This window comes from Ictalurus punctatus, chromosome 21 (assembly GCF_001660625.3).
Source record: "Ictalurus punctatus breed USDA103 chromosome 21, Coco_2.0, whole genome shotgun sequence".
NCBI classification, from domain to species: Eukaryota; Metazoa; Chordata; class Actinopteri; order Siluriformes; family Ictaluridae; genus Ictalurus; species Ictalurus punctatus.
The window spans coordinates 7,970,726-7,994,737 of record NC_030436.2 but is presented as its reverse complement, the minus strand read 5'-3'; the positions used below and the strand labels follow the sequence as shown (position 1 = coordinate 7,994,737).

Below are 24,012 nucleotides of genomic sequence, written 5' to 3'. Positions count from 1 at the left end.
ATCAGAGTTGTGGTTTGTATGTGTACTGAACATTTGATGTGTGTGAACAGTCTGAATGAAAGAAATGATTTTGTACTGGAAATCACAAATGATACGAGTCAAAGAAGGTTCCTGAACTTTGAAGATTTTTGCATTATGTAAAGAAACCGATGTTTAAAAGGTTAAAATTCTGAAAATGAATGAATGTTTGGTAATTATGATCAGAACTGATGCCAGTAAAAAAATCAAAGTCAGTGAAAGTGGAAAAAAAATATGAATATATAATATTTCTATGACCGTTTTTTGACATGGACATTTTTATCCTTTATGGACCTGAGTAGTAGTTTGCTTTTGTTTTTAAATCTGACACTGCGTTAAAAAATATGAATGCATCCAAATTACAACATGTTGTTGTTATTCATTGACACATCAAAGACTGTAATAATCAAAGAAAAAAAATTCTGCTTAGCATTTAGTATATGGAAAATAATTACTGTTTACAGGTTCACTGTTTTAAGCTGTTCTTTGCTGTGTGTGTTTAAACTGTAGAAGTCATTTTCACCCTGAATATAATGAATGTAACTTTTTCCCCCCAACATAATAGCAGGGTTAAGGCATTCATGGCATTATCCATCACATAAAGCTGAACAGCATTGTGGGAATTATAGCATTTAAAGTGTTGTGTACATGTGCTGTTTAAAGGACACATCTGCATTACACAAACTAGTTTATCTGGGCAAAAGTCAACGTATATTTCGCATACTGATTTAAAAAAAAAACAAAAAAACTATTTGACACAGGACTAAAACTAAATAAACAAATAACTGACCAAATTAACAATAGTGTGCAGATTGTTACAATAACTTGTAAATCATTACACTGATACAGTAATATTACTTTTTAACTAACTGTATTCGACATTCAGAAGCTTCTATGGTGCTATAGTACAATATTTTTACCCTTTAACAAATCATATTTAAACACTGATAAACTTGTATGTCGCTATAGTAACATTATTACTTTGCAAGAGATCATACCAGACATTCGCGCACTATTATTTTGTTTGTTTGTTTTAACCGGCGCTTTTGCTAAACACGGAAGGTCTTGTGATTAGCATTTAGCCACGCCCCCTCCCAGGAAAATAAACACATTTAACTACATTTAGAGAGCCTTTCTATCAGCAGGAAATGAAGCTTCATATTTTGTGCTGTAAAGTGAGATAATTAAATAACAAAGTTACAACTTCGTGTCCTCTCTTCTGCGTTTATGGTGAATGAGTAGAGGCTCAAGTGAGAGCTCGCGAACTGCCCTACACACATTCGGTATGTCCGAATTCTCACTAGGCGAGAAATACCCGGATGGCGCACTTCTTCAGGAAGTTAAAACGGGACTTGTTTAAAGCACACCTATTATGGTTTTGAAACACGCCTAGTTTTGTTTTAAACGTCTCAAACAATAAATTTACTTGCATCCAAGGTCAAAAAACATTTTTAGACTGCACGCCACCTTTTTCCCCCAGTGTCAAAAACGACTCGTACAATGATCAGTTCTAAAGTATTCGTTCTAAACTCCTCCTTTCAGAGCGCATACTCTGCTCTGATTGGTCACATGTCCCAGTCTGTTGTGATTGGTCTACCGCTGTAAGCGTCTGTTGAAAAGGAAACGCCCACTGCCGTACAAAGTTTCAGCTCCGTCTGTTAGCTAGCAGCCGGTGAAGACCAGAGGGCCTGGTTTACAAACCTGTAGGTTAGCACAGGAAGTAAGTCTGGAATTACTAACGACTCGTTTCAGCTGTTCAGAATCGGTTCCTTCTTTTGGGAGTCATTCAGTACGTTTACAGGGACAACAGTAATCCGATATAAACCCGTTTAAGACGACACACTGCATAAGAAACTAGCATGTAATCAGCGATTACTGACTTAATTTACCTTTATTATATTATATATTACCTTTATTATACCTTTACTTAATTTACCTTACCTTAGATTACCTTAATATGACTAAAATCATTCTCGATGTAAACACAAATCGAATTAAGACATGTGGAGTATTCCTGTTTAATCACATTATTGAAGTGCGTCACAGACACACCATTAATTACGCTATTAACGTAGTGTGCACATCATTTTGCATCAGGACATATGGTGTATGGTACCATAACGAAGACGAACGTAGTTAATGATCATAGGAGTAAGTCCTAGTCCTAAGAGTAAGTGAAAGACTGATCTAGTTATCGGAAGCATTTGGTTGCAGTTATTGCTGCTAAAGGTTGCATTGGGCACAGGACCACCAAAACTATACATCTGACTGAAAAAAAAATTCAACAGTCTGTGCCCACTGTAGCCTCAGATTCCTGTTCTTGACTGACAGGAATGGAAACTGTTGTGGTCTTCTACCTATGTAGCTTCGATGTGTTGTGCCATCTGAGATGCTTTATATGTACATATATGAAATCATGCCTATTATATAATATCCCCATAACTAATAGTTTTTTTTTAATGAACATTTATGTCAAAGGTTTTATATCTGTGCTGTGTTTGCAATGTGTTCTGTTTAGAATAAAAGAAGAAAGGACAAACTGTGCCTGGTTTACCATGTTGAACTTTTCACTGTTGATCTGTAGATGGCAGTGACACGCTGATGAAACTGATGAAAGACAACCGCTGTAGCAAATACGCACAAGGGCGAGTTGCCAGGTCCATTGTTTTTCTGCAGGATTGGATCACTTTCTAATTGATGTTGATTTTTTTTGTCTTTTTTTTTTTGGCAAACATGCACTGGGTTAACTGTTATTAATACTATAAAGTATCTATAATATTATTTATGTTTATGAATGCTGTTTCTTTTCAAATGCTTTGTATTTTGTGAATTTTAAATATTACTCTAATTTATTGAATAGGAAAATGGGTTGTCCTTCACTATACATGCACAGGCAAATGCACTTCCAGCTTATATTATATTATATTATATTATATTATATTATATTATATTATATAGATAGATAGATAGATAGATAGATAACAGGATTACACACAATGTTTTTTGAAAATCTTTATTTTTTTTAATCATTTTTGAATTACAGAAATAATTACAGTAGCCAGGTTGAAATGATGGTACAGATTCCTATAGAACATGTTAAATGTTAGAACTTACACAAACCTTATCTGCCTTTATTTTTGCTTTAATACTTGTTGTTTGATAACAAATTCACGAGCTTCTTTACTTCTTCGTTTCTGTAAAAGTCTGTCCAGAAGCAGATCTGCAGTGAGGCACATTTCACCGTGACACATTTTCCACAACTAGACAACCATTTAGCCTTTCCAGAGAGGCTCTGGGCCATTACTAAGAAGCTCATGCCGGTACAAAGCGCCCATTGTGCGGCTGTTCCAGTTCGAGCAGTCCTCCATTCAGCTTTCCCCAGTAAAAGCCGAGAGCCAGGGCCAAAAATCACAGACTGGAATCTCTGCGCTGGCTCCTGGATTTACAGTCTGGGAGGTTTAAGAGGTATTTACAAAGGTCCCCGTGTTCTGGGGCTTCAGCCGCCAGAGGAAATCGTGCTTTTCGCCCAGGCCTGGAGGCTTTGGCGGGGTTTATCTTAATGCTGGCTGAGGATTTTGGAGAAAAGTATCTAATAGTGACATTCGCAACATACCCGGGAACACTCGACAACATTCAATAACATGCCTGTCAGTGACACCCAGCCAGTCACTGATATCCCATAGCTCAGGGCCATGTTATTACATCCTTCAACACCTTTTTACAGGATTATTTTGGCCTGGCTTTAGTGAAAACAGATGACTGTGTGATGATGAATGAATACACAGAAGCAGGCTTCAGGTTTATGGAGTTGGAATCATGCCATTAAATACAAAACTCTGAATTTGTATGTTATTACTTTAAATGTGTATTATACCATTTGAAATTTTATTTTGACCTGGAATTGATTTTCATGGTTTGCAAAAGACCGCGCTAAAATCTGAGTTTCTCACTAGAGGGTGTGAGACTGAATGTTTGAAATTGACAATGTGGTACGTGAATAAGTAATTTCTAAAACTCATTCACTCTCTGTTAATTCACATTTTTAAATTCACTTTCAAATCATCATGGGAATTTCTTACTTTATTACCCATTTTAATAGCTTACTGTGGAAAAGATTGTCTTCTTCACTGATATAACAATGTTCTTAAATCTCTATACTGACTCCTAGTGGTGTAGAGTGTACTGAAAGATTAGGCAGTATATCAGCCTGCCACTGTTGCAGACCAAAGATGTACTGTAAAGCCCCACTCTGGACAGAGGAAGTCCGTTTAAATCCTTAAATTGCTCCTTTAAAATATAAGTACAGTATTATGTAATTAAGCTAACACTACCTAACCAAAACACACTTTACATAAGCAAACTTTAGAATCATTATGGAGTAACAACAATGGTTTGTTTTCACTAACCATTTTTCACCCAATGTTAATCTTAGCAATCTCACCAAGACTGGCATGCTAGCTAACTTACCTTGTAATTGAAAGTAATTCACAGGTTGGAATGATGCATTCAGCATACAGTGGGGAAAAAAACATGCGCTGTGTCCCAGTGCGCCTACTATCCATCCTAAATAGTTTCCGAGATTAGAATGAGTCTGTCCCAAATCGTAGTATGTTGAAACAAGCATCCCAAAGGTACCCGGAATGTTCGGTAGATTTTCAAAATGTGCGCCTGTGGACACTATTTCAGATAATACTGCCCACAACTTCTTGCGTCATGGCGGATGAGTGTAATGTTCCTGCTGAAAAGAAAAACAATAGAAACCATTACAGACAGTCTAATGGTTTCCACTACAAATACCATTACAAACCATCAGCTAACCATTAAAACCATTACCATTATTGGTGCTTAATAGTATCCAGTAGACATAGCATGCCACCAATAGAAGGCAACAAATTACCAGTAGAGACTCACAGGGACCATTATGGTTTCCATTAAAACCAATACAATTCCCATTATAACCATTACAAATTCTATGAGGGTTTCTATTGTTTTTTTTTCAGCAGGGGTCTGTGATGCGTCTTCAGCATTCAAGTGTAAGCAATAACTAATTATAGTATAAATTCTATAAGGAATAATGAATGAAGAAAAGCTGAAATGCAACAAGGAGTGTGTTTCTGATTAAAGTGTGAGTAACAACGTTCTTTTCCATTACATGATGTGTTAGTATGTCAAAGCTACACACTCAAAAGTATGTACTTTTTCTTCACAAAAAGAGTACATACTTTTACTATAAGTAGGCAAATTGGTACACAGAAATGGAAACCTCCATGTTTGCCAACAAGCTAGCCAGCTAACTGATGAGTGATGTATATTTTCCTGTTAAAACAGTGATCTGTATAGGTATGAAGTGCTACTTTATTTACTGATGATGATGTGCGCAGCCATTTTGATTTAACTCCAGTCCATAAACTGAGAATGAACCCATAGTTGAGAAGACCACCCCAGTTAACGAGCAGGAATTTCACGTTGAGGGGGCGTTTACTTTGGTATTTCCTGGTTGGAGACTGGGAATGACAAGTTGCTCTCACTAGTCAAATTACAAGTTTATGCTTCGGCTAATGTTAGCTAGATAACTAATTTTGCTCATTTTAACCAAGAAAAGACTTCATAGAACTCAATTTGTGGTTAGCACCTCCTGCTAACCAGTCTTTTATATGTTCAGTAACATTGAGGAACGTTAACATCACTGAAGGTGTCACAAATTGTTAATTTGAGCCATTTTGAGACAATACTGACTTCCAGAGTGCGAAATACAATAGCTGTACATTCATGTGGAATTCTGTTATAAATACAATGGGCACGGCCATGTTTGAATTGACCTTTAATAAATATGTGAGGTTTACTAGCAGTTAGCTAGTCAACTAGTCATGTTAGCTAATGTTAATAAGGATAAGATCACCTCATCTTTAAGAATTTTGAAAGTTAATTTCATCATTGCCCTGATGAGAAGTCAAAACCACGCAAAAGGAAAAAAAAAAAGTTTAGATAGCTAACACAGAAGTTACTATTCCATGGCCTCAACGAACAAACATCAGTAAACCTTTACGTCAGCTTGGCTTAACATAACGTTAAATCATTCATCATCAAATTGTATGATCAGCTAAATTTGAATTTGCTTTCATCAGTTCATTATTAGGTTCTGTTAGCTAACGATGAATGAATGAATTCTCGATGCTAGCTAGCATAGGCTACTTCATACAATGTTATGATAGCTCTGACATTTATGTAGCTTAGTTCACGCAAACCTTTCTAAATTACAACAGATTTTGGACACCGTCACAACACACATTCAACCATCCATCCATCTTCTACTGCTTACTCCTTCTTCAGGGTCACGGGGGAACCTGGAGCCAATCCCAGGCTACACCCTGGACAGGGTGCCAGTCCATCACAGGGCACAATCACATACACATTCACACACTACGGACACTTTAGACACACCAATCAGCCTACCATGCATGTCTTTGGACTGGGGGAGGAAACCGGAGTACCCAGAGGAAACCCCCGCACAGGGAGAACATGCAAACGCCACACACACAGGGCCACGGTGGGAATCGAACCTCGGACACTGGAGGTATAAGGCGAACATGCTAAGCACTAAGCCACCGTGCGCCCGGCATTCAACCAAATGTCAATTCATATGCGTTGAACATGAGTACAGCTTAAAAAGGTCTCATTTTCCAACAAACATCACAGCAAAAGAATTTTGTGAAATTGTAATTTCGCCAAGTAAAGTAGTTTTCTTCAAAAAAAAAAAAAAAAAGCGCAAAAAAACACACTGTTGCACTGCAAATTGAAAATTGCCTCAAACTATATTGCCACCCCAATATAATCATTAGGTCTACCCTGGCCACTCCATTGGAACTTTTGGGCACGCCTCTGCATGAACACAAGGATGTTCAGCCATTTCAGGTTTTTTAAAACATAAACACTATTAGTGTTAATTAGTGTTCATCTAATTTACATAATGATCACTTTAAAATATTTCTCACGTGCTGTAAATATTGCATTCTGCCATTTTATGACTTGTAGGCAAGGTCATGTAACTTCATACACTTACCGAAAACGTCTTGTCCAACCGGTTGTTAGAAATCTTACACTGTCTGAGTGTCTGCTGCTCTTCAATCACACTTGACACAACAACAAACGTGTTCGGCCATTTTGTTACATAACACCCACAGCTTTACAGACGCTACACATGATTCTTAATCAAACACAACAAAAATTCTTCCATTCAAAAGTCCACAAAACTGGTCAGAGAAACGGGCACGTGACCCGCCGGCTGGAAAGGCGACAAGGCTGCAGCGAGGTGACGGAACGTTGCGGCTTGCGAAGGGGAGGGGCACGCGAAAACAAGCTCGCGACAACATTCCCGGTGTTGAATGAGCACCTGCAGTCCTCTGGTGGTGTGCGCTCGCGCAGCAGGTAGGCTAGGCAATATCGACTCGATCGATACGAGTTTTTCAAGAATGAGCGCGACGGCGACGAACTTCAGCTCCGTCAGCCCGCGAGCTGTCAATCAGGATTAACGGTCACTTTTAAAAAGTCCCTCGTGGCGGCGGTTGGAGCTGAGAGTCTCGCTAACCCCAGCGCGAGGCGACGCCGTCACTACGGGTGATCTGTCCGCGCGCCGAAGAAACTCTCCAGTTATTTATACGTAAGTTTGCCATTTCTCGTGGAATGAGGCGCGTGAACGCACAGGACTAAATAAATAAAGAAGCGAGGACGCGCGTGCAAAGCGTCAGTACTAAAGGCGCACGAGGTCAAACTGGAATAAAAGGGGGGGAAACCTATTTTTTGTGGTGGGTCAAAAAAGAACCAATAGGTTCTTCAGGAAGGAAGGGGTGACTGTGAAGGCACGCACGCACGTACCGCACCGCACGCGGCAACACTGAACCGGACCGGGCGGGACCGACATGGACCCGAGGACGCTCTGCTCCGTGCTGCTCTTGCCTCTTCAGATCTTGTGCTGCACCGTAAAAGCTGTCGTGCGCTTCTTCATCTCGGGCAAACGCAGAGATCTGTCCGGGGATGTGGTGCTCATTACAGGAGGAGGACGCGGCATCGGTCGTCACCTGGCCCGAGAGTTCGCCAAGTGCGGGGCAAAGAAGGTATACACCAAATCTAGCAATGGAATAATAATAATAATAACAACAACAACAACAACAACAATAATAATAATAATAAGGGGGGAAATACGCAGAAGATTACGCACAGCTTTACGCAATTGCTCTCACAATTACACTGCAAGACGCGCGTGCACTAATTGTTAGTCCTGGATGATATGTCAGATCATAATCATGATTCTTCAAGATATTTTCACGATACACGATATGCATAGGTATATTTCGAATTTTAAACTGCTTGGCCTCATTTAAGAAGCTTGTAATCATGAAATGATGGGAAAAAATCTCTACTACTAAAGTATAGGAGGGGACATGAAACACTGAGTACCAAAAATTTCAATTTATTTCAAGTATTTTAACTTTTGTGGCTCAAGCATTTTGTTGATGTTGTTTTTTTGGCAAAACTAAATTTCCTGATGCGATCTTATGATTATGATAGTGTATTTTTAAAATGGCTTCAAGTATAGAAGCGCTACAGGATTTTGTTTTGCCATGTCGCTGTCGTTTTGTTTCTTGTAACTGTCTTGCAACAAAATCGAGGTTGAAATGTTGTATAGATAATCCTTCATTTTTATCTGTAAAAATGTAAAATAAAGTAATAATAATAATAATGAAAAATTTTTACAAGCAACAATATGGGCACATTTGGTTCTCACATCAGGGACAATTGTAACATTCAGTACCAAAATGTTCACTTTAATTTAAATATTTTTTTTAATGCTCTGTTAGCTACCGTGAACAACAGTGGTGTAAAAAGCACAGCAAGCTGACGATACACTTACAAATGTATCGTGATGGTAATATTTTGAGATTTTGACGTCACATTATCATATCGCTCAGCTCTAATTGGCTCAAAATTGTAACACTTTTTGATTTTTTTACACACCACACAAAAACAAAAACCAGTGGAAAAATGTAGATTTTTTAAAGAAAAAAAATCAGTAAGAAGTTTTGTTTCTTCTATGGCTGGGCAATATGATGAGTTGATATCAATATTGCGATACATTCCAATAATGATTCACTTCTATAGCTATCTTCAGGTCTCAACGCTTTAAACACCACTGTCTAAACACAACCAAACATCATGATCCATACTGTGTATCTTGAAAACGATTATAGCAAGATTCACGCATCCTGACATGATACAAAATGTAATGTTTTACCCTACATATCAGCGATCACACCATCAATGAACGGCTGAGTAAATGAACGGAGCTCACTGACATGAATTCAAGGTGACCATGACTAATAAATCGTCCTCAAAACAGACATGAGCCGAGATCTTCAGAGCAGAGATGTGCATGTAATTGAAATTTCATTACATTCTATCTATACACATGCTATTTTACATTATTACTAAGCTAATCCATAGATTTTGTGGGTGTTACTGTGCTTTTTCGTTCTGCCCCTTCATAAAATATCATTGTTATGATTCCAGAGCTCGTAGACACCTTGTTAAATTTTACATAACCTGCTGTTGCACAAGATGTGTGTGTTATTGGGAAACTGTTGTTTGAAACAATGAAAGGGGCAGGAAATTTGAGAAACCCAAGGAAGAAAACAGACTAGCTACTTTAATGCCCTAATATTGGCAGAATTTTCCAGAATCTTTCTCTCGACAGTAGTGCTGTCTGTAGTTCATATCACAGGTTGATATTAACGCACTTGTTCTAAAACAGTACCGTTGTATGACTTGTACAGATGAGACATATGTTGAACAGTTTTGGAAGGAGTCTCCAGCGTCAGAGTTTTCTAACAGTCAGACCTGAAGCTTTTTCTTTACGTTTTCTGACACTGTCTTATTAGCTTCAAGAGAAAGAAAAAAACATGGGCTGGTGATGGAATGACCGTTTATAGCTGCGTTAACGTAAGTTCAAACAGGAACTTGTTTGGTGGATGTTCCATAACGTTAAACGTAACTGTAAACAGATAACAAATACAATAAAAATTGTAATCATTGACAAATTGCTGTGGTATAAGAGGAATAAAAAGACTTCCGTATGTGCAGTTATTGGAAAATAATTAACTTCAGGTTGGTAACAGTAACTTCTCACTGCATCAGGCCACATCACACCATCAAAACATCCTTGATTGTTTTCCCATAACTGCATGCCACTTTCTGTCTGTCCTTACATTAGGGATACGGTTATAAATATAAGGAATACACTGTGGTCTTGTTTGTGCAAATGTATAACAAAAACTTAAGTTGGATGAAAAGATCAATAGAACTTTAGGGTAAGGTTAAATTCAATGTTTGGACCTTGAAATCAAATGGAAAAAGCACAAATTTGTAAAAAAAAAAAAATAATAATAATAATAATAATAATTAAAAAATAATAATAAAATAAAATAATAATAATAATTTTAAAAAGTCATATGATTTCTTCAGGTTGAAGAAATAATGCATAATGCATAAAAAATGAACAACAATTCGCTACTTAGAATTACCATAGCAGCACAAATGCCATAATCCAGATAAACATTTTCAGCAATGTAATAACCATAAATGTACTGTATGTATAAATATTAATGTTATTACAGGTTTTAGAGCTTTATGTACTTTGGACTTTGGTCGTAATTGCACTCAAGCCGCTGCATGTCGTAACGCTTGGCCTGTCAGGCTTGGAAGCAAACCAGGATTTGATGACATCTCATGGAAAACTAAGAGCACGTACGAAATGTGGCAGCTGATTCACTCCATCCTAAACATACACACATCCAATGAGGCTCTCGTACTTCAAATAGAAACTGGAAATAAAAAAAATTCCAAAACACCAAGTCCTCCCTCACTCCCTCACGTCCCCTAAGCACTTTTACTTGGACTGAGAAAAGGGGGTGGGACTGTGACATTTGAATGAAATGATGTGCGATCTAAAGATACTGATGCAACGCTGTAAATATTTAGAAAGCTGCGACAGATTTCATCCATCTCTCACCCAGAAGAAAAGTTTCATAAAGGGTGAAGTTTTCTGCCAGGAGATGTTAATTTTGGAAGGAGTCTCCAGTGTCAGTCAGACATAAAGTTGCGACTTTTTCAGATGTTTTCAGAAACTGGAAAGTAAAAGGACCCCATTTACACTAGTATCATGATATTTCATGTAGTTTGTATCCGAAGCCAGACTGAAATCTGACGGCTGTTTTACATGTTAATATGCAAATTATCGTGCTATAGTCAAAGACCAAATTCCAGCATCATTCGTTGTTTTGAGTTGATGTATTAACAAGATGGTCGTGGAATTTTATGATATTACACGCCATTTTAAATCTTGCTAATGAAACATGGGCATTCATGGAGCACATGCTTTAACCATTCAGTCCCTACAGAATTTCATGATTTTGCGATCGAAATGAACGCAAACTCAAGGAAACTACGCAATATTCGTAGGAGCTTGCAGAGTTGTTCAGAATTATCGCAGATTTGGGCCAAGACGTATCATGTGACGTCATCACAACGCACATTGAGCCAAAACCCTCTTCGATTCACATGCTTTGAACATGAGTACAGCTAAAAGCTCGTATTTACCAACAAACATCACTGTGAAATAAACATTTTTTGCCTTAACAATCACCAAAAAAACTCTGCAAAATCCAGTATGGCCCGATTATCAGGAGGAGTTTTGGTTGATACATGTGACTTTTAGAGACAGATGTAGTTGCTCTTGTATAACAGGTCTAAAATGCATCTGAAATCTGTTTTGGCTGAATTTACATTTAGATATTTAGGTGGATAATCTGACTATAATCCTAAAACTCAAGAACTCATGAAAGTGTAAACAAGGACCATACACGGAATAAACCCCCCCCCTCCCCCTCCTTCAGATTTTCCTGCCACATAATGGTGGCGTTTATGGTGAGGAAATATTTTCAGTTCTCTGAAATAAATGATTAATCAATCCACAGGTTCTGGCATTCTCTAAAGAACCTTCTCTTTTTTTTTTGGAATTATTATTTTGTAAGAATGCATATTCTAATTACAGATGCCATCTTGCTGGTACTTTAAGTAGATAAATAAATCTCATCTTAGCATCAGTACTTTTGTTACACTCAGACAGCAAGGAAACTGAACAGCTTCTTAGTTTTCCTTACTTTACGACTGCAGGCCTGTGATGCCTCAGTGACCACAATGACGAAGGTTTTTTTTTTTTTTACTCAATCTAACCACTGACTAACCAACGCTACTAAAAATACCGGGCAGCATTGTGGTTTTTCCAGGAGGCATTCAGTAAACAATCTCCTGCAACAGCAGATGAAACCTCCCTGAGAACTACTCCTTGTACTCTTTCCACTGCCGTAAAGACTTTGTTCTTTACAGCCGCACGACAAAGGAAGCTCTCAGCACGTCGCTCATTGGCAAGGTGTGAAGGCTTTAAGAACGGCACCTGCACTTGCCAGCTCTACAATCAGCCCATTCTTAAAGAAACTCTGAGAAGCCTGTACCATAAATGCACCTTCAGAAAGCAGAAAAGACCCCGACACACCACCCGCAGCTCCAGGTGCAGCCCGACACGCTCGGTAGCTGCAAGCCGAGAGGCCACTTCAACGTTTAGATTTATAGCTTTTTCACATGTAATATAAAATGTAGCTACATTTTAGTAGCTGTAACAGTTTTCCACATAAGTACAGTTCACGTCTGGGTGTTGTTGTTGTTGTTTTTGTAATCCTATAGAATTGGTTCATTTATCAATTTATTTATTGATCAAGATGCCAAGCTGTAGCTTTTTGAAAACATTTGCCAGTAACTTTAGGTGATATTGCTTAAAACAAGTAGCTAAAATAAACCACATTAAAATAACGTACACTGACACTCCAAGGAATATAAAGTGGTTTTTATTAACAGCCCACTGGGCCAAATAATTATCGTAAGAGGAGTCACTTGCGACAAAAAAAAAATTACAGAATATTTTGTGCCACTAGGATTTTTTTAAAATGCAGAACGCATCAAAATCTGTTCTTCTGATTTAATTTCAAAGTGAATTCGGATTTACTGAAAGTTCATTTCAGCTTCATAACTTGCTATACATATAAATAATAATATAGATGAACAAAATTAGAATCCATATCCTACTGCTGGAAAAACATCCCATGTTTCCTTGATTTTTATATGTTAATTTTGATTATCATAGTTAAATAACTCAGAATACAGTCGTCGTTATCATTTTAGTTTACTCAGGAGTTTGTTCCTAAGTTTAAAACATGGTCGAGTGAGCATCACATTGAACTAACACACTCTCTCTCTCACTCTCTCTGTCTTTCTCTCTCTCTCTTTAGCAGTCAAGATGATCTTAACTTTATGATGCTTTTAGGTAACTGGATCTCTAAACGTGGACGAGGTTGTATTTTTACACCTAAGTGCCTCTATATGAGGTCTTTGAGGTCCCAGGACTGAGTATTTGTGCATGTCAGATCATCCTAACAGATCACAAAGTTCTCATCGGTTCTCTGGTCATCGCCTCAGGCACAACGACAGCTAGTAAAGGTGCCGAAGCTGGAACTGGTAGTGAGGTGTTAAGGAAGTGAGCCTCATGTAAATTGTACTCTTGCTTTATGTGGGTGTGTGTGTGTGTGTGTGTGGTGGGGGAAGGCAGCAGGGCTGCATACAGCTCCCAGCTGGGCAGTGCCCTGTGGCTGACCCCACTGTCTCCACACTAATTAGACAGCGGCCGGCGACTGCCTCCTGAACTCCTGGTGGCCTTCTTCTCCGCCCCCCTGCGTTCACACACACACTCACAAAGTCACTACTATTAACACACAATGTGTTTACAAAAATTAGATTTGGGCAATAATCTGATCAACGTGTTTACATGCATTTAAGTAATCTAATAAAAGGAAACCGTTCTAAACACAGCACCTGTGGAATTTGTGCTGCCAATAAACATTGTATCCTGCCAGTAAAGAGAGTAGATCTGGCATAAATTTTAAACACACTGGTCAATTTTAGCCCCTTCAACCAATCTCCAGTTACTGAATAATTAGTTTTAAATAATTAGCCTTGAAGATTGAAAAGTTTTTTAAAGTTGTTTTTTATGCCATTTATTACTATAGAAGCCATTTCCTGCAATCTGGTAATCGAAAATCTAATGACGAAGTTTTAGTGTTATTTATCCTTTGTGAAAAATTATGGGTGCAGTTATTGGATCATAAACAACGATCCTCCATCGTGAAGACTTTATAATTGGAAAACTTAAAGAAACAGCTTTACCATGGGCTGTTACAAAAAGTGCTGACACCGGAGACTCCTTGCATAAATATTCCATAAATAATGGTTTCCTCACAGAAAATTTCACCATCAACAATTAAACAGTCCCTCCGATATTTCACGTTTTTGCGATCGCAGAAATCAATGCAAAATCAAGGAAACGCCACAATATTCATAGGATCTTACAATTGTTCCGAATCACCGCAGATTTGGGCCAAGAAGCATCATGTGACCTCATCACAATGCTCATTCGGTCAAAGCGCTCAACATGAGTACAGCTAAAAGGTCTCATTTACCAACAAAAAAACGAAATACCGTGCAAAACAATTTTGCGCAATTGCAATTTCTCCGAGTAGTTTTCTAAAAAAAAAGCAGAATAAACTCTTTTTGGAAAAAAGCCGCACTAAAATCGAGATTTCTGGCCGCAACAATCAAAAAAACATCCACAAAATCCTACACAGAGTTTGTTATGTAACATTTTTAATGTTTATTGGATTGTTGAGATTAAATGAAGCCAAGCGCTCCTCATACAAGTCCCTGTGAACGAGTTATTACTATAGAAACGATAACGAATCCAAATAATAGATACATCATATTAATATTAACCTGTGATTCAGTTTGTAGTTGGATTGTCATCCAAGCTTCTGACCAATCAGAATCGAGAACGGGGTGAACATGCTATAAACATTTAACACTGCGCTTGTAAACATATAGCTTTGTCATCGCTGGTGTCGTATTGCCAAAAACAAAATGAAAAACTTTAGTTTCTCCATATGCTTGGCAGTTCGGTATAGGTGTCCGTCCGTCTCTATAAAAGGATTAGCGATAGCCTGTGGCTTGTTGTATTACCCTACTGTATGCTAATGTCGAGTAAGCCGTTGCTTACTTTAAAGACTTTTCATGATAAGACTCTGAGATAACTGCTACACCAGGATTGTATTGTGATGTGTGTCCTCCAAAGAAAATATCAAGTTTGTTGTCAAATCCCATTATAAGATCAATCTAGATCTTTCCACTAATTGCCTCATCAGCCGTGCAAACAGAGCAGAGTCACGCAAAGATACCTGGTCAGGGTTATCCTGCAGAATCCAATCACGCGAGGCACAGGAGTTGACGCAAAAGCGTTTCTCTAAACCGCCTCTCATCCGTAAAACAAACGCTGCCAGGCATGCTCCTGTTAGTCCTGCTGTGCGCCGATAAAACATCTCCACTGACTGGATTTAGTAGAATGGAATAGCAAACACTAGAGTGGAGAACCCTGAGGTGTACTGGATGGGAAGCCGTGTTTAAGAATGTTATTGCAAAAGAACATTTTGTTAACCGAAATAGCATTTTATATGCAGATAATTGAAGTGGAATTTTAAAAGCCTCAGCAAAGCCTTCCTTTGTCAGGATACTGTGTAATTACAGGGTATAAAAAGGCCTGGGTTTGGCAATTTAAAAAGTACGAATGAGTTTAATTGCACTCTTACACATCGGAGAAGAATTTTTCCACAAGAACGTGAATAAATGTGGAGCAATTACTGACAACGGCGCCTTATCACAGCTGAAGAAATTAGTTCAATCAGGCAGGAAGTGCATACATTTGTATGCACTTTAAAAGATTAAAAAAAAATTTTTGCCTGCACTTCAATATTATATCATATCATGTAGTCAAATACAGTGGCAGACCAAAGCTGTAAAGAGTTTTTTTCCACACATCATTGCTTTACGTTGTCAATTACAATCTACAATTTTAGCCACCTCATCGTTCGCTCACCTCTTTTTCTCTCTCACACACACTTTTCAGCAGTGTTTCCAGCGTCTTGGAGCAGAAAATGACTAAACCCATCTGCCTACTAGGCCATGTAATGACACCAAGAATGTGTGTGAGAGAGCAAGAGATGAAGAATAGCCAGCATCATCCCTTATTTCATTACCTTTCCCTGACCCCACGGACTGACAGATCTAATTGCCCAATCACGGCCCCCCGTGTCCCTGTCCTGGCCAATTCCCTCGCACGGTCATCTCTCTTAATCCCCCCGATGTCTGTGTGGCCTCGCTGTTCTCTCAGTAATAGCCACTTTTCTTTTCTTCACCCTAACAGGTCACAGAGAAAAGGAATCTATATCTTACGTTTTCTGTGTAGAAGAAAACTAAAACTATTTTACTAGCAAGGAGGGAACTTGTACATTCTCTGCAGCCTTATTCAGAAAGTGAAATTTTGACTTTGGACACAAGATCATTTCTCATCATTTTCTCCAAACCAGATTTCAAGTGAATCTCATGTCAGGCACTTACACCATTCATTATGAAATATTGTGGTCACGCCATAAGCACAATTAGAGATCGCAGGAATGTGGGCGGGGTTACAGATTCTAAATGAGTGGAAGGGTGTGATTAGAGATCGTTCCGGTGTGTGGGCGGGGTTACATATTCTAAATGAGTGGAAGAGTGTAGTTAGAGATTGCGCAGGAGTGTGGGCGGGGTTACAGATTCTAAACGAGTGGAAGGGTGTGGTTAGAGGTTGTGCAGGAGTGTGGGCGGGGTTACAGATTCTAAATGAGTGGAAGGGTGTGGTTAGAGATCGTTCCGGTGTGTGGGCGGGGTTACAGATTCTAAACGAGTGGAAGGGTGTGGTTAGAGATTGTGCAGGAGTGTGGGCAGGGTTACAGATTCTAAATGAGCGGAAGGGTGTGGTTAGAGATTGTGCAGGAGTGTGGGCGGGGTTTCAGATTGTAAATGAGTGGAAGGGTGTGGTTAGAGATCGTGCCGGAGTGTGGGCGGGGTTACAGATTCTAAGTGAGTGGAAGGGTGTGGTTAGAGATCGTTCCGGTGTGTGGGCGGGGTTACAGATTCTAAGTGAGTGGAAGGGTGTGGTTAGAGATCGTTCCGGTGTGTGGGCGGAGTTACAGATTCTAAATGAGTGGAAGAGTGTAGTTAGAGATTGCGCAGGAGTGTGGGCGGGGTTACAGATTCTAAACGAGTGGAAGGGTGTTGTTAGAGACTGTGCAGGAGTGTGGGTGGGATTACAGATTCTAAATGAGTGGAAGGGTGTTGTTAGAGATTGTGCAGGAATGTGGGCGGGCTTACAGATTCTGCAGGAGTGGAAGAGTGTGGTTCGAGATCGTGCAGGAGTGTGGATGGCGTTAGAGAGTGTGCTGAAGCTGAGCGTATGGTTACAATTTCTGTGTTTGGGCATGTACAATGTTTCTGTGGGAGTGGGGGGGGTGTTGTTGGAGATTCTGTGGGAGCAGGAGGGTGTGGTTAGAGTAGAAATGCTACAAACCTACTGTTAGCTTCTTAAAACGACCTTGTATCGTATATGCAGTATTCCACATTTTTTTGACCCTTGACCTACAATCTCTGTCTCCTACCAGCTGATTCTGTGGGGCCGCACAGAGAAGTGCCTGAAGGACACGTGTGAGGAGATAACGCTCATGGGGACGGAGTGCCATTACTTTATATGCGATGTGGCCAACAGGGAGGAAGTGTATAAGCAAGCCAAAGTGGTACGAGAAAAGGTAATTATGCATAACTGTTGTTTAAAATGACATGCCATTTATACAACGAAGTGCTTAACCTTTATGTTTACTAAAAATACCAAAAAATGAATACAGGCTTGCTGGTTGAATTCCCTAAATGGAAATAATATGCAAATTATGCAAAATCGTGTTAAAAGCATTTAGATTACAGTGATAGAGTCTATTTGGACTTCATAATAAAAAGGGGGAAAATGAAAAGCGTGATTAAAACCAATTTTAGTCATCAGTTTTTCACAATCCCCCTTCACACCTGCTGTCAATGGTGTTAAGCGTGTATTTCTATATAAAATATAAACCACTAATAAATAAGATTAATGAAATTATATTGTTCAGTACTGTCTAGGTCAGTGGGGCATCCATGATTAAGTAGAGCACAGATCATGAGGTTAAGAGGAAGGTTTATTTCAATTCGACCTCCAATGACTCGACTCATCTGCTAGCTCAACTCTCATCCGAACCCCCCCCCCGGCTTTATAGAGATATAGATGACTCTTCACTTTAAATGTCTAAAGACGATAAGAAGGTGCTGTACGGCTGGCTTTCAGCTCCCATCACTGTGGGAACACAGCCAGATGAGTAAGTGGATCACTCTTATGTGGGATCTTACAGGTGGTCTGTGTCATGTTTTCTTCATCATGACAGGTAGGAGACATCACTATCCTGGTGAACAATGCCGCAGTGGTGCATGGGAAGAGTCTGATGGATAGCGATGATGACGCCCTGCTAAAGTCGCAGCATATCAACACGATGGGGCAGTTCTGGGTAAGTCCCTAAAGTGAACGTCTGGATGTCTGGAATCTTCATAGCTATTTGTAGTCTGTTCACCAAACTGGAAGTAGTAATAGGTGCACAATTGTTCATGTCCAAATCAAACGACAGCTTCATCTGTGATGGTATTAGAGTTTTTCGTTTTGATCTCATATAAGAAAAGACGAACCAGTCACACCATCTAATGAGAATGCTTTTAAAGCTTATTTAAAGTGTAACACATGCATGACTCATCTCCAATTTGTTCCATAGCTATTAAGCTGACATTTCCTCTCCAAATAAAAAAACAATGACTCCATAAGAACCAACTCTGTTATGTTGATTTATAAAGAGAAACGCCATTTCAAACAACCAATAATAAGCATAATATGTTGAATGTTTTATACCAGAATGCTGTGAAATTCTCAATTCTAATCAGTCAGAAGGTGTTGATTCATTTTCTGTTATAGCAGTTCTGAGAATAGTGTCTGCGGTAATTCACATCAGGTGTATCACAGGTTTATATTAATGCACTCATTCTAATACTTTATCACATACACTAACAAAGACAAACGCATCATTGTTAATCTAGTGAAGCTTTCTGTAAGGAGTTGGTTTCTTGTTTTGTCATGTTTTGTTTCTGTCTAATTAAGGTCACGTGAACAACTGCTTTTAGCGGTTATAAGTAATAACTAACTTGTTACATAGACATTCCATATTAAACGTAACTTTAATTTAATTAATTTTTTTTAAGTATGACGGCTGCATCACACCAACCCATCATTGATTGTTTTCCTATAACAGCATGCCCTGTTGTGTTGATGAACACTACATTGTTTCATTTTCACTCACAACATTGTAGACTTTGTTGAAAACCCTGAACAATGAAGCAGTGTTGAATTTGTCTTTACTACTTGGTCTGTAAAATCATTACGAGCTACTTCAGTTAAAAGGGAAGAGCACTTTTATCTCACTGTAAGAAAGGAACTGATAGATTGGTAATATTCGTCCCAGATGGAGGTTCGACGTTCTTGTCAGTTTCCGTCACTATTATATTCGGAGATGATGTACGGTTTCAGTTTCCCCTCTGAAGGCTTCAGAGCCCTGTTTAGAAGGAAACACAAATCTGGCTTACGTGCAGAGAAAGATAGGAAGATGGGAGAACATTAATAGAAGCACTAGTGGTTGCTCATTCTCCCAGTGGCATCATTTGGTGTAAGAACGAGGGAAATTCCAAATTACAGACTTCCCATCAAAACACTTGGCACATCGCAGTGAGCGTCTAGACCTCTCCATCTGGACTTTTCCTGGCTTGACACGAGATCAAACGGGTCTATCTCAGGATGAACGAGTTGAACGTGTCTGCTTAAGAAATGGAAAACCTCACTTGCGGTTAAGACATTCTTTGCATCATTCTTTCCCCCGTCTGAGTTCCAAACACCTGCAGGAGATCCGATATAATCACCTTTCTCATAGTTGTCTGTTGTTCTTTTTATCTCTCAGACTACAAAAGCGTTCCTGCCTCGTATGCTGGAGCTTCAGACGGGACACGTCGTCTGTGTCAACTCCATCCTGTCCCTCTCACCCATACCCGGCACCATAGACTACTGCACATCCAAGGCCTCGTCTCTGGCATTCATGGAGAGCCTGACCCTCGGCCTTTTGGACTGCCCCGGGGTGGGATGCACCACCGTGCTCCCCTTCCACACCAACACCGAGATGTTCCAGGGCATGAGATTGAGGTGAGACATCAGATCTGGCTCTGCAGGACATGTTTTGTAATATTCATTTAATCCTGTTTATGTTTGAGTTAAAATCATACATATGAATTGGTCATTTTAGTCAGAAACAGTATACATCTGAAATTGCAAAATCACAATGTACACAACTTAAATCTGCATGTTGTGCTTAGATCAAGGTGACCATTTTTAATTTGTTCTTAATATCAAACAATATGAAAAAATATGGAAAAATTAACCAATTTTTGCTTGATTTTCTGTAATGAACATTAACAGTTATTTAAAAAAAAAAATTTAAAAAAAAAACAAATACAAAGAAACTTTTAAGGTTATATTTGATTATAAAACATTATAAATAGGAAGTTAAAAAAATTACGGACATAATAATAATAATAATAATAATAATAATAATAATAATACAAAGATCACTTGAGCTAATTGTGGCCTAACGATAAAATAAAAGTTTGTTTTTACATTTTAAATTAAAATAAAAGTTTATTTAATTTTTGTTTTTACATATATGAGAACTCTAAAGTGTATTAATCTCTGTCATGTTCAATTTATCTCATATTTTGTAAAAATCACTGTGTAAAAATTCTGAAATTTTACTGCTATCATAATAAATATTCCCTCAATACACGTTTCTCACGTATCGAGGTACAAACTGTTGTTTTTAGCTTTTCTATTTCTGTCCTAAGATCTTAATTAGGATGATGCAATGCTAAAATAGTTTGTGTATTAAATCAATCCTTTTTACCAACGTAAAATAAAATTGCAATTGAAATCTTCCACAAGTTTGTAAAAATGTGACACTATGTGTTGTTTCACTAAATAGTGTGCCGCATATCAATTAGCGTGATATTTTGGTCCTAACCCTCAGGATCCCCAGGGATGTGTGTGTATTTTTCTAAACACTATTTATGATTGTTATATATATGGTATTTTGAAATAGACATGACATGTTTTAACCCATATTTTGTTTGGTTTCAACAGGTTCCCTAAACTCTTCCCACCGTTGAAACCAGAGTTAGTTGCACAGAGAACAGTGGATGCCGTCAGAACCAACACAGCCTTCGTTTATCTTCCATGGTCCATGAATGCACTGGTTATCCTCAAAAGGTATGACCTGTATGAGAGGATAACCTGGGTGATGGAACAGTACAGTTTTGATGTATTTGTTGTGATCTGGAGTTCTCAACATTGATAACATTGTGTATCATCAGCATAGGTGTGAAAGAAGAGTCTTAGGTTTGTCCTTCTGGTGAAAACTTGAACGTTTCTATGTAGACTCCTATAGCAAAGGTGTTTTCTGTTGTAAGTTATCATTTTTAAACATTCAAAAAATAATAATTTTCTAAAGATTATTAGATCATCAGTATCAGCATTATGCCATGCATTTGACAGAATGCAGTGGTGGCTCAGTGGTTAAAGGCTCTGGGTTACTGATCAGAAGGTCAGGAGTTCAAGACCCAGCACTTCCAAGCTACCACTGTTGGGCCCTTGGGCAAGGCCCTTAACCCTCAATTGCTCAGTTGTATAAATGAGATAAATGTAAGTCATTCTGGATAAGAGCATCTGCCAAATGCCATGAATGTAATGTAATGTAAACTGCAGGAAGGCCTGAAAACTTGCACAATATGAAAAATCAGCATGATGAGAAAAATCATGAAGGTCATGGATTCTTGACCTTTCTCTTTCTATGCAGTAAATACATGCAGAAACTACAGTCTTGTTTGTTTGTTAGTTTTTTTCTAACACGCATCCTTTCTGTGTTTCATCTCCTGAAACAGCATCTTACCCCAAAGCGCTCTGGAGGAAATCCAAAGGTTCTCTGGAACTTACACGTGCATGAACACTTTCAAAGGCCGGACATAAGAACCACTACACCGCTAAGTTTGTCTGTGACCTTAATTAAAAATGGAGTGTGTAACACTTCCGTGTGCCAGACACAGCTGATCAGAAACTCGGAAACAGCGGGAAAAAGTCATGATTCGAGGAGTCAGCTGTTTCTGCAGAGTTTTCTAGAGACTTTTAATGGAGGAGAAATAAAGAGATGGCACATTGCGGTCGGTGTTGTTCAGACTGCACGTCAGATTTTGCTGGTTGAAAGACTGAACTGTTCATCCAGCAAACAAAGTACAGCATACAGACTCATGAGATTTTGGATTTGTACTTAACCTACTCTTATAATAAAATAAAAAAAACAGTCTATTTTTAACAAACTGTCACTCAAAATACAACATTTGAATAAAATACAGTTTGGAGATAAAAACACATTTTTGGGGTGTTCTAGGAAAAATGTCAGATATTCCTGAAGGGATTTGAGCTTCACATCGTTGCCAGTTTTGGGTGGACATCTCCTTAACGAATGTGACACCATGGCAGCTTTTTTTCCCAGCTCAGGAAATGAGCTCAGAGAGTGTGTGTGTGTGTGTGTGTGTGTGTGTGTGTGTGTGTGTGTGTGTGTGTGTGTGTGTGTGTGTGTGTGTGTGTGAGAGAGAGAGAGAGATTGAGAGAGAGAGACTATGTGTGTAGTCCTGTCAATGTGAATGTTAAATATCTCCACAGAAAGTGAGCAAAGGGAAACGTACCTTCGCATACAAACCTGATGGTTTGATATTGATCTGCAGCATGTGGTGCTGATTTATTAAGATACCACATGCTAGGTGATTCGTTATATGAATTACATTACATTAAATGCGAAGCACATCTAGACACGAATCTAAATTAGGTTTTGGCATGTGCTATTTGTTCTTGATAGTCATTATGTGAGTCATAATTGCACATCCACTCTTTACATAACACAGATTAAAGGCTGTGAGATGCATAAAAAAAACTACTAAATACAATATCTATGTTCTGTTCACATTTATAAATGAAAACCTTTTTACCTTTTCACGGTCTTTTCATACTTTTGGTATTGGAGGTTTGAATGTATGGTGAATATCTCATATAAAGCCAACAATGGCACCTTTTGATCATTTTGAGATGCTGAGGCATAATTTTGCTACATGTTCTCATTATTAAAACCAAACGGACTTTTGCAAATTTAATACATGCCCACCAGACGCATTCATTTGGCACACAATTGCTAGTATTGGTGGAGTAATTCATTATATTATTATGGTTTTGTCACTAATCTACAGTGATGTAGATGCCTTTATCCTGAAGTGCTTTTCAGTCCTCAAAAATAGAACAAATGGGTGATAAGAATACTCTCAAGCTAAAACCCTGCTAGAGAGGAGTTAGTACAGCATCAAACACATTATAGGCCAAGTTGTTGGGTTTTGTTTTTGTTTTTTTTCTTTTCTTTTTTTGTTTTTTTTGCATTAGTGTTCATTTAAGTGTTTGGTAAAGAGGTATGTCTTTATTCTTCATTTGATGATTCAGCTGTTTGGACAGCCAGGGGAAGTTCATTCCACCATCTGGGTACCAGAACAGAAAAGAGTATTGATGCATGACTTCCTTCTACCTTGAAGCATGGTGGGTTGAGGATAGAGGCTCAAAGGGAATGTGGTGCATAGCAGGGTTCAATAAGTGCCTTCAGGTAGACAGTAGTCTGTTTTTTTGGCTTTGTAGGTAAGTATAAGTGTTTTAAATCTGATGTGGGCAGCAACACTGAGCCAGTGGAAGAAGCACAAACAAGACTGTCTTGAGAACAA

At 38.6% G+C, this 24,012-nt stretch overlaps 1 protein-coding gene across 1 annotated transcript; it reads left to right on the top strand.

Moving 5' to 3' along the window:
• The first annotated feature begins 7,172 nt into the window (after window positions 1-7,172).
• On the top strand, window positions 7,173-23,363 carry dhrs3b (dehydrogenase/reductase (SDR family) member 3b). Its single transcript, XM_017450859.3, has 6 exons — window positions 7,173-8,129; window positions 17,700-17,843; window positions 18,507-18,626; window positions 20,115-20,353; window positions 21,344-21,469; window positions 22,141-23,363. Exons 1-6 carry the CDS (start codon window positions 7,935-7,937, stop codon window positions 22,223-22,225), a joined length of 909 nt encoding a protein of 302 aa, XP_017306348.1. The 5' UTR covers window positions 7,173-7,934; the 3' UTR covers window positions 22,226-23,363.
• The last annotated feature ends 649 nt before the right edge of the window (window positions 23,364-24,012 follow it).

Excerpts from the sequence above, each read along its gene's own strand:
- dhrs3b (XM_017450859.3), top strand. The coding sequence starts at position 7,935 with ATGGACCCGAGGACGCTCTGCTCCGTGCTGCTCTTGCCTCTTCAGATC. Across the intron at positions 18,627-20,114 it reads ACACGATGGGGCAGTTCTGG|ACTACAAAAGCGTTCCTGCC; the intron begins GTAAGTCCCTAA and ends TTTATCTCTCAG. Across the intron at positions 21,470-22,140 it reads GCACTGGTTATCCTCAAAAG|CATCTTACCCCAAAGCGCTC; the intron begins GTATGACCTGTA and ends CTCCTGAAACAG.